At 44.3% G+C, this 11,661-nt stretch overlaps 1 protein-coding gene across 8 annotated transcripts in view; it reads right to left on the bottom strand.

The window, feature by feature from the left end:
• The window catches only part of XYLB (xylulokinase), a gene marked incomplete at its 5' end in the record, with an annotated part of 114,766 nt that overhangs the window by 76,194 nt on the left and 26,911 nt on the right, over positions 1 to 11,661 (bottom strand). For 7 of the 8 annotated variants that reach the window (XM_080974093.1, XM_080974092.1, XM_080974091.1 and 4 more), the window contains 7 exons: positions 1,210 to 1,306; positions 3,170 to 3,243; positions 3,783 to 3,898; positions 4,339 to 4,454; positions 5,785 to 5,825; positions 6,157 to 6,238; positions 7,022 to 7,140. The exons of the other annotated variant lie outside the window; for it this stretch is intronic. In XM_080974093.1, the coding sequence (XP_080830219.1) occupies positions 1,210 to 1,306; positions 3,170 to 3,243; positions 3,783 to 3,898; positions 4,339 to 4,454; positions 5,785 to 5,825; positions 6,157 to 6,238; positions 7,022 to 7,140 (645 nt within the window). The remainder of the gene's footprint in view (positions 1 to 1,209; positions 1,307 to 3,169; positions 3,244 to 3,782; positions 3,899 to 4,338; positions 4,455 to 5,784; positions 5,826 to 6,156; positions 6,239 to 7,021; positions 7,141 to 11,661) is intronic. 8 annotated transcript variants of the gene reach the window in all.

Raw genomic sequence — 11,661 nt, forward strand, 5'->3', positions numbered from 1 at the left:
ACAGAGTGGTTTGCCGCTGCCAAAGCAAGCAGGCTCCGCCAATACAATCAGCTCTGGTGGCTTATAGGCTCGGCTCAACCTCAGCCTCCTGTTAGACTTCCATGGCTCCCCCTTGCCTCCTCGGAACGATGCCAAAATCAAGGGAATGAAGGCGCACATTCCAGATGGCTCTGGAAGGCTTGAAGCAGCCAACACGTTTAGACCTCAAGCACATAGTGATTTCCTACTTTTGGTTCAGCTCCTGCAACAAAGCACCCTTCCTTTCACTGGCAAGCCGGGTGTGGCGTTTGCCTCCTAGGATGGGTCATAAGGAAAGGGTTAAAATAGGTGTGATGTGATTGGCCAGTGAGAATGCAAGGGGGGAATAAAAGTTAGAGTGGGAGGTTTTGAAAGTCAGTTGAGTTGGGTTGAGGTTTGGGAGTTGAAGAAGGAAGAGGGAGGAATAGGCAGTGGGTTGGTAGAGTTGTATTGTGAGAGAGTGAGAGGAATTGTTAGGTGGAGTCAGATAGATAGTTGGAATAATCAGTTTGGAGTTGTTAGGAACTAAGAATAAGAAACTAACAAGAGAAAAATCAACTGAAACCATAAGCTTGTTCCTGCATTTAAAAATAAACTTGATTATTTGCTTATGTTAACAACTGACTGGACTCCGTGTGTCCCCGTGAGATACAGGGTGGTGGCAGCGGAAAAAGCTATCGCAGTTGCGGCACAGGGTTAATAGACCGTCAAACGTCCGGGGGCCCTGTGTGTGATCGCCACACCGGGACTTAGCACAATGCACAAAGAGCCAGAATGTAGCCATCAGTCACCCACAACTTTCAGGGACACCGATGCAATCACACAATATGGCGGGGAAGACTAAAAGGAAGAAGGCCACCCAAACTACACTTTCAACCGTCTGTAGATGCAAGCGGTCCACTTTTTCCATTTCAGCACCCCTTCTCTCAGGCAGGATATTTCATTTCAGATCCAGTGTTTAGAAAAGGAAAAACTCTGAGGAAGCTTTCTCTAGCCCACACTCAAACTATTGACCCACAGGGACCCTTCAGCGTGGCGGGACTCCTCAGACCTGGGCGGTTGTGCTCTTTTTGATCCAGATCGGCCTGGGGGGGGGGGAATGCAGGAATGTGCATCCAACTATTCAAACAGGACTTATCAGCTTAATGCAGCATTCTTTTAGCTCTCTTGTCATGCCATAGACACACTCACGGATTGTATATCCCAGCTTTTCAGCATGAATCCTTTTGGCCATGAACTGCCCTTCGATCAAGGCCCGTATCTCCAGTTCCTTGGGAAATGTTGAGACCTGTAAAGAAAGAAAAACAGATTTATATCCATGCGTCCAATGCAGTAAGAGAGGCTACTTTAAAACCATGCACACCAAATGCCCGGTTTATGATACGTCAAAGTTGCCTTCGCCTTCTGAGTCTGTACTTAGTCAGAGCTACTTTGCCTTCCCTCAGCGTCATGACAACCCCATTTCAGCTCATAATCTTGTCCTAGCTGACATTCCTCAATCCTGAAATCAAGGCTTGATGAAATATTTGCAGCGCAACTGCTAACTTTGTTTCTGTATTTTCGCCTTCATATGTAAAGGACGTTTTGAAGCTTGCTTACAGAACATTTTTGTTGGAGGGGTGGAGTGCAGAAAGCAGTAAAGGTAAAGGTAAAGGGACCCCTGACCATTAGGTCCAGTCGTGTCCAACTCCGGGGTTGCGGCGCTCATCTCGCTTTACTGGCCGAGGGAGCCAGCGTACAGCTTTCAGGTCATGTGGCCAGCACGACTAAGCCGCTTCTGGCGAACCAGAGCAGCACACGGAAACGCCGTTTATCTTCCCGCCAGAGCAGTACCTATTTATCTACTTGCACTTTGACGTGCTTTCAAACTGCTAGGTTGGCAGGAGCTGGGACCGAGCAACAGGAGCTCACCCCGTCACATGCATTTGAGGGATTCGAACCGCTGACCTTCCAATCGGCAAGTCCTAGGCCACAGTGCTACCCGCGTCCCGAAGAAAGCAGAGCCACAGATAAATTCACCAGCAGAAATTTGTCTTCCTGCTGCCTGATTAAAACTAACCCTGCGGTGCTGTCACTTCCCTTCGTAACAGTGAAATCCTTTGCATCTCTACCCAGAAGCAAGCTCCAATGAGTTCAGTGGGGCTTACTCCCAGGTAAGTGTGCTTGGGATTGCAGCCTAATTCAGTGAGGTGTGGAATCTTTTTTTCTCTGTCCCATGGACACTGTTTAAATAAGGAAGCTTGTATCACAAATATTGACAAACTCCCCCATGGACCGGCACATTGTTTTGTTTTACTGCACTGATGGCTGCAGACCAAAGTTCACACACTAGGAAGCAAGTGGATGTGGTGGGACTTCCTCCCAAGGATCACTGCTAGAAAACAAGTGTTTAAAGTGCTTTGTAACCTTTATTTATATTTGTGACAAGCATGTGAGGTTCGGCTGTGGTTACTATCTCTCGTTTTAAAAATGGAAAGCTGTGGTACAGACAAGAGTATCTAGCCCAAAGCCATTGCTATTGAAATCGGGGGCTGAGGAGGGATTTGATTCAAAATATCCCATGGACAAAATATCCCATGGACAAAATATCCCAGGGACATGGGTGGCGCTGTGGTCTAAACCACAGAGCCTAGGGCTTGTCAATCAGAAGGTCGGCAGTTCGAATCCCCACAACGGGGTGAGCTCCCGTTGTTCGATCCCAGCTCCTGCCCACCTAGCAGTTCAAAAGCACATCAAGTGCAAGTAGATAAATAGGTACCGCTCCGGCGGGAAGGTAAATGGCGTTTTTGTGCGCTGCTCTGGTTCACCAGAAGCGGCTTAGTCATGCTGGCCACATGACCCGGAAGCTGTCTGCAGACAAACGCCAGCTCCCTTGGCCTATAGAGCGAGATGAGCATGCAACCCCAGAGTCATCCGCGACTGGACCTAACGGTCAGGGGTACCTTGACCTGGACAAACTTGACGTGCCATACATTCTAGGGAAGTGAAAAGCTTGATATCTGTTTTGGTTGCTATTGCCTGGTTATGAATTTTGGAGCATGCAAAGTTGTGACACGTATTGAGGAAGGGTTTGTATGTCGAAGTGTTGCCCAGGCTGGAATTCAATTATGCTTCAAGTAACCCTTAAAAAAAGATGTGAGGCTGATCTTACTCTGTTGTTGTGTGTGTTGAATCGGTGAATTCCCACGGTCTCCGGTATAATCTCCATCACATCAAAATAAAAGCCTAAATGGAAAGTTAAAAATATTACCACATTTGTGTTTTGTAACAACAATCTTTAACCTATATATATATATATATTATGACAACAATAAGTAGCAGAATGATTTACACTTTGTGTTTGGGCATTACATGTTCAAGCCTTTACATGTTGCTTCCTCTCTCCCTTCCTTCTTCCCCCTCCCTCCTCCCCTCATATGTTCTGTTTAAATAGGTATTTCTTGGTTTCTGGTAAACCACGGTCTTCCATTACATCTTAACCAGCAAACAACGGCATGCACTTGTCCTGGAACCCACAGTTATAAACCAGAGTTTGACTGTGACTTGCAAGGGAAGAATCACTGCCTTTTTCTGACGGTGATTTCTATGTCTCTTCCAGTGGCTACTGGTAGTCTGCTGAAGCCAGTGTGTCTGATGGCAGTTAACAGAAGATTGTGTTGCTCTTCTGGTAGATGAGCAGGTCATTGATGCACAAGAGGCCAGTGGAGCAGATGCTAAAGCATCTAATCAAACCTTGATACTTCCCTCTCTTCAAAGACACATACCCACATTTCCATCATTTCCAACAGCCGTAGACAAAAGCGCTTTGGAAAATTCCTCCCATGAGCCAGAGGCATGCTCATCTCGAATCTTCTCTCTCATCAAAGAACCATTCTTATAACTAAAGTAAATTATAAAGCTAAAGTTATAAAATGCCAGTCGAATCTCGCAACAGATCCGATCAAAATTTGAAAGTTACATCATCGTTTTGTTGGGGGTCTGGAAATCATAGCACAACGCAAGTCTTCTGAAATGGAAATCCTATGTAACTCAGTCCTGTTGAAGCTGGTAGGACTTACTTTTTGCATGTCTGACCTACCAATTAAAAGAAATCTGTCTGAAAAGGCTTGTGGGCTCGTGGAATCAAGAGATGCTGTCAGGCCCATAAGATCTAATTGTGTAACCAAAGCTTATTTTAGCTGGGGACACACCTCGTAAAAAAGAGATCACTGGACCTACTCCAGTGCTCAAATAGAGTAGACAGGACTATAGGAAACAGGCCACTGGCCCAACTCCAAATAAACACAGTATTCAAATGTGAAACAATATAAACTTTGTTACCACAGCATGGCCATGTAGGCTTGTGAATCAACTGGACTGCAGAGGATGTGACCTTCTAAAGCAGGTTTTGGCTCTTTAATCCAGAGAAACAATGTATCACTAGTGCCAAGGCTAATCTGCGAGAGGAAATAATTGAGGTGTTAGTGCACAACGTGCATGAAAAGCAATGCAGAAATTAAATTAAACCCATTTGTTTGTAGTACTAATTATCTTTGAATTACACATTAAGGCAATTGCATTCTTGAGGTATCAGCTTGGCTTGTCACCTTTGCGTGAAGCATAGTGCAGAAGGAAGTGAAAGGAAATCTATGGATTTATTAGGGTAAATTCTCACACATGCATAATCGTCACTGAACAACTGTGACATACAGTGATGACTTGCGTGCGTGAAACAGCCGCCACAGAATCCCAAGCCTTCCTAGCACCCGACTTCACTCCAAGCCATACCTTTTAACAAAGCTTGTTTATGCATTCAGGCAGAGAGTCGTTTCACTAGGTTGGTTAATCAACTTTCTTTCTACATCATCTCAATCCATTCCGAAAACCTTCTCAACAGAAATGGAATCTATCTCAGACCAGCAAAGGGTAATCAATGCACATGTCCTATGCTTTTTAGGGCACACAATCCAGTCAAAATTAAGCATTTTAAGCACCACTGATCTTAATGGGGAAATATTTAAGGACATGCATAACAGGATTCCCATGCTTTTTAAAATTCAGAGGTAAATCCCACTACGTAAGGATTTACCTCAAGACCACATAACACCAGTCTTGAAAGACCTACATTGGCTCCCAGTATGTTTCCGAGCACAATTCAAAGTGTTGGTGCTGACTTTTAAAGCCCTAAACAGCCTTGGTCCTGTATACCTGAAGGAGCATGTCCACCCCCATCATCCAGCCCGGACACTGAGGTCCAGCGCCGAGGGCCTTCTGGCGGTTCCCTCACTGTGATAAGCCAAGTTACAGGGAACCAGGCAGAGGGCCTTTTTGGTAGTGGCGCCCACCCTGTGGAATGCCCTCCCATCAGATGTCAAAGAAATTAACAACTATCCGACTTTTAGAAGACATCTGAAAGCAGTCCTGTTTAGGGAAGCTTTTAATATCTGATGGATTATTGTATTTTTATGTTTTGCTGGAAGCCGCCCAGAGTGGCTGGAGAAACCCAGCCAGATGGGCAGGTATAAATAAATTTATTATTATTATTATTATTATTATTATTATTATTATTATTATTACATTCCATGGATCTTATTCCCAAGTAACTATAATAAGGATTGTAGCCTTATCTTCCACTTAAATCAACAGAACCTGAAGGTGATATTTCAAATGTATTTTCAAAATATGTCGAACACCAAAATGTATAATGTAGAACTGCTGCTCAAGGCAACTACCCCATACAGCACTGGATTAGCAGTATGAGCAAAGCATGAATACATCAACACTTACTGCAATGTCCCCTTCTCTAAGTCTCATTGCTGCCATGGATGCTGAAAATGCAAGCAAGAGAGTCCTGTGAAATTATGAGATCAGCCTTTGTATCAGATACTAGGACATCCTGCACAATAGATACAACTGAATAGATAGGCGCACCTTAATTCCATCAAAATAAATGGGACTGAAGCTGTTAATTGTGCAACTAAGTCCCATTGTTCTTCATAAGACTTAACTTCACCTTTCTTTTTCTGGATGGCTGCAATGCAGGCACAGAAACCATTGCAGCCTCTTTAGAATAATCATAAGGGACCTAGAAAAAATTAGACAAGGGATAGAATCATGGAGAGACTCAGAATTCTACCAAGCGAATGTTGACTTTCTTACCTGGATTGTCTCCAGTAAATGCAATGACTTTACAGCCAGAATTAAACCCAAAGCGCTGGGTGTGGTAGGGTGAAACACAACCCTAAAATGGGGGGAAAGAGTACAATATGAAAGGTTTTTGGTTTAAGAGCACCATAACCCTTTTGCATCAAGCATATGACACTTTAAGAAAAACATCTAGCTTCCTCTACAGAAAATCCACAAAAGTCTAAGAGAGAGCTGCAAAAGATAAATCCAGCAGCCACAGTCTACTATTTTGTTACAGAGAGACTCAAAATTCTACCAGCATTTTTTTTTAACCTAACGTTTTTACAGTACACTCACAAGTACCTGTTCCTGAAATAATCTGCCACATCAGTTTCAAGCAAGAGCAAGTGGCCATTTAAAGTCCAATGGCAGACTCTCTTTCACTCTAAAACAGCGTTCGCAATACCTGTAGATCACATAACATATACAACCAAATTTTGCAGCTATCGATTAATTTCTTAGATCCCTTCCAACAATCTAGGTCCCAGGGATCTTTGGCGGGGGGGGGGGAGCCACAGTAATTTAAACCAGTTTAAATTTGCAGTCCAGTGGTACCTCAGGTTACATACGCTTCAGGTTACAGACTCCGCTAACCCAGAAATAGTGCTTCAGGTTAAAAACTTTGCTTCAGGATGAGAACAGAAATCGTGCTCCGGCGGCGCGGCAGCAGCAGGAGGCCCCATTAGCTAAAGTGGTGCTTCAGGTTAAGAACAGTTTCAGGTTAAGTACGGACCTCTGGAACGAATTAAGTACTTAACCCGAGGTACCACTGTACAAATAAGTGTAGGAGACACAGGCCTTAATCCTCCACTGTCATGTTTGTCACAGCAGTACATACCAGGACTTTGCTAGATGGTACAGGATGGCCCAACCTTTTCCCTAATCCAGGTGCACAAGCATCAAGACAGGCCGGACTCCATACTTTCTCATGGATTTGCAGTAAGTTCATGCCAGAACCTGGGAAGGGAAGCAGCTGTTTTTTTCTCCAGCAGCCAAAAGTGCGGGTGCCACTACTGTGAAGGCTCTGCACCCTGCAGATCTCAGCTGGCTGGACAAGGGGGAGCTCCCCTGGCGATCAAGCAAACAAAACGTAATTCCCATTCCCCACAGGCTCACAATATATACCGGATAGACAAACTGGGGGGGGGGGGGTGTGGAGAATTTGACTTGAAAGAAGTCAGCTGGAAGTAGTGCAGCAAGTAAACAGAGGCAAGGGCAGTTCAGAAAGAGATTTGCATCTTGAAGAGAGCATGCCTGCCACCCCAAACCTTCCACAGCTTAAACATTTGTTCATTTGTAATACATCTATGCTCAGGCCAATGGTCACGCCCTGAGCACATTGCAATGATTCCCTTTGTAATAGCTTGTCCCACACTTGCTTCTGAAAGAAGAGGGCATTTGAAAACTTAATAAAGGTAAAGGTAAAGGGACCCCTGACCATTAGGTCCAGTCGTGACCGACTCTGGGGTTGTGGCGCTCATCTTGCTTTATTGACTGAGGGAGCCGGCGTACAGCTTCCGGGTCATGTGGCCAGCATGACTAAGCCGCTTCTGGCGAACCAGAGCAGCGCACGGAAACCCTGTTTACCTTCCTGCCGGAGTGGTACCTATTTATCTACTTGGACTTTGACATGCTTTCGAACTGCTAGGTTGGCAGGAGCAGGGACCGAGCAACGGGAGCTCACCCCGTCATGGGGATTCAAACTGCCGACCTTCTGATTGGCAAGTCCTAGGCTCTGTGGTTTAATCCACAGCGCCACCCGCGTCCCTTAATAGCCGACGTTTAAAACACTAAAAAGAATGTTTAAGAACGCTCAGTATGAAAACAGGCCTGTGGTTACACTTGGTACAGAGCAGCTGAAACTCAGAAAGTCGCAGCATCGCCCCAGAAAAGGCCATCTCTCGCACCCATCCTCGAAATCTCCCCATGCATCACTGCAGACCTAGGAGGAGCAAGGTCCTTTCTGTGGTGATGCCACAATTCTGGAATGTTCTTCCCACTGAAATCTGTCGGGCTCCCTCTTTCTGTTTCTTTTGCCAGAAACTAAAGACACATATTTCAACAAGCTTTTAATGTGTAACACCTAGTTTTATTGATGCCAGTTTTAATGAGTAACATCTTTTATTCTCGTCGCTGTGAGTTTTTTTAAGTGTTGGTTGTATCGTATGTTCCCTATCATCACTTACAGTAATTATTCATTGTACTGAGATATATATGAATTACTTTTATTATCATCATCCTCATCTGCATTTAGCAGCGTTCACTATCTAGACAGGTTGTGGAGGTAAGGATGTAACTATAGCTGAGCATTCAAACAGCATTTTCAGGTGCATGCATTAACACGAGGAGCTTCTGTAGTATTTTGGCCCTTCTGGCTTGCCATACCAAGAGCCAACTGAGCCAACGTTCAGAAGCTATGCTTTCAGTTTCAGTTCTGCATTACAAGCTACAACCTGCTGTGTGGTTTTCTCCACCGCAAACCCTTTTGTATTAAATATGCTTTTGTTATGCACCTTTTCTGGGAATATTTTTTGCATAATTTCCATGACATTTTACTGTTTACTAAGCATCTACCTTGAGATGTTTGCACAAAGTTTGCACAAAGATTGTTGTACAATGTCACTGTTTGTTGAGCATTCATTCTGATTTGTTTGCAGATATTATATGACATCACCCAGTGACACCGCCATCTCACATTTTCCTGTGTGTACTTTCACAGAATCATAGAATTGTAGAGTTGGAAGGCACCCTGAGGGAATGTCAATTAAAGCATGTGTGGCAGATCAAGGGAGTCTATTCCACTGTCAAACAGCTCTTACCCTCAGAAAGTTCTTTGTGATCGAAAAAAATTCTGACCTGTGGTGGTGGTGCTTTTTTTTTTAGAGCAGGTTTGTCACAAAAGAGCACCAAATTCACTTGATATTGCACAACGTAAATTTGTCGGCTTATGATCAGATCATATCCACAAAAATGTGACAGTCTGGAAGCAGCCCCAGGAATCAAGATGCGTCCACCACCCACTGAGATATCTTGTGTGCATGCTAACAAAAAGAGGCGGCAACCAAACATCTTCCCAAAAGACAAAACGGGTAGTGGTTTTCCAGCAATTTGGAGTAGAGGCTAGCACAGGCGTACCCAAACTCAGCCGTCCAGATGCTTTGGGACTACAACTCCCATCATCCCTAGCTAACAGGGCCAGTGGTCAGAGATGATGGGAATTGCAGTCCCAACACAGCTGGAGGGTCGAGTTTGGGGGTGCCTGGGCTAGCAGCACCCTGAGCAGCTCGCTTCATACATGGCAGAGAAGAGTCAAGTGTTCTCTCTTGCTTTTGTGCCTTTTCTCTTCCTGTCTTTTTAAAAACAGTGCAAATCCACCTCTTGCACTTCTGTCAATGCTCCCTTTTTTCTCTCCCTACTCTGCTTTACTTCCTTTTTCAGCTTCAATTAAGTTATTCTCTCTTTCTCTCTTGTCTCACCCAGCTATTGGCAAGCTTTTCCTTTTAGGTGTTTCTATGTTCTGATCTCTTCCAAGGTGTAGAGGGAAAGCTAGTAGGACTGTGATTCCCTGAGGCTCATTTCCATCCCACTCTCATCCCTTCCTCTCTTTCTCTCCCTCTCTCTTTATAAATAGAGAGGCACTAAATCTGCTCTTCTTCTGGGACCCTGCCAGTTCTCCAGTTGCTACTGGAGGAAGAAGACATTGAAGCATGCTGCCAATTGGCATGAGGCTGAACTGGCTCCCTTGCCGCAGACCAGGAAGCTGGCATCGTTCCATGGGCACTCGCTTTGGTTGAAAACCAGGATTTGAAGAACACACGGTTATGAACACCAGACCAGAGAGGTGCCACAGAGGTACCAGTTATTTCACAGAAGCTATACTCTCGCATCTGAGCCTGTTGTTGTTGTTTAGTCGTGTCCGACTCTTCATGGCCCCATGGACCAGAGCACGCCAGGCACCCTTGTCTTCCACTGCCTCCCACAGTTTGGTCAAACTCATGCTGGTAGCTTCGAGAACACTGTCCAACCATCTCGTCCTCTGTCATCCCCTTCTCCTTGTGCCCTCCATCTTTCCCAGCATCAGGGTCTTTTCCAGGGAGTCTTCTCTTCTCATGAGGTGGCCAAAGTATTGGAGCCTCAGCTTCAGGATCTGTCCTTCCAGTGAGTACTCAGGGCTGATTTCCTTAAGAATGGATAGGTTTGATCTTCTTGCTGTCCATGGGACTCTCAAGAGTCTCCTCCAGCACCATAATTCAAAAGCATCCATTCTTTGGTGATCAGCCTTCTTTATGGTCCAGCTCTCACTTCCATACATCACTACTGGGGAAACCATAGCTTTACCTATACGGACCTGAGCCTAGGCCACTCCAGTTTAGTGAAAAACATCCAACATTGAAAATCCGTTATCTAACATCACCTAAAAGATACCAGGTGCAGCACACAGTTTAAAATCAATGAGGCCAGACTTTAGGCTTGCATGATCTTCTTTATTCACTAGTACCCTGGTACCAACCAACAGGAACCAAATACGATACATCGCCTGGGCCTACTCACATCCATCCAGCACTCTGATGCCAAAACTAGTCATCTCTCTTGCCTTCTCCTTCAAAACTATTAATGGCCTTGCCTTTTCTTTCTTTAACTCTTTGGGCTTATTTCCACATCCCATTCTTGAATTTCCAACCCCCAATTCTTTTTCTTTTGTTAAAGGTATGGTAAGTTTAAATGGTAACAGAAGGGGAAACATGCAGACAATATTCTATCCATGCAGTTTCAGTTGCTCAGATGGAAGTCAAGTTGCTCCTATATTCCTGTGTTCTAGCTACTGAATGCAAAAGGGAAGCAACTGGAAAGCTTGTTACATATTGAAAATCAAAATTATTTCACCCATTAGAAAACTTTGTAAACATATTCAACTATTTGTGTTTAGGTTTTGTTGCTCAGTGTACCCTTCCCTCTACAAAATGATTTTATGGGTGTGAACCAGACACATATTCTGTTCAATTTAGGTTGCTGCTATAGTTTCCATTTCTATTTGATGGGGGGGTGGGGTTAATTTAAAAAAACCACTGTAAATATTTGCCATTTGCATAAAGGCCAAGAATTGACAGATTAATGTATTCAGTGAGCAACTGCAGTTTTAAAGCAACATATGGCGATTTTCAGATGAAATCCCTGACTTTTCTGAACCCTGAGAAACATTTAATCAGAACTCTCTTGTGCCACTTTGCAAAAGGGCAAGATAGCTCCAATCTTTAAACTCCATCTGTGCATGATTCTCTAATCTCCTCTGTACAAAGCACCTCATCTAAACCAACGAAACCAGTAAAACCAGTCCACTAATGCTTGCATTGCAGACCTAAGATTATTTATTCAGTATGCCCAGTAATTGAATACATCTCAACAGTGCTTGTAACCCCATGAACTATACAGCTAGCTGGATGGTAAAATAAACCATCAGCCAATGAAAATTAGGTCCCG

Source organism: Podarcis pityusensis (genome assembly GCF_964106645.2).
Source record: "Podarcis pityusensis genome assembly, chromosome: 12".
In the NCBI taxonomy this organism is placed as follows: domain Eukaryota; kingdom Metazoa; phylum Chordata; class Lepidosauria; order Squamata; family Lacertidae; genus Podarcis; species Podarcis pityusensis.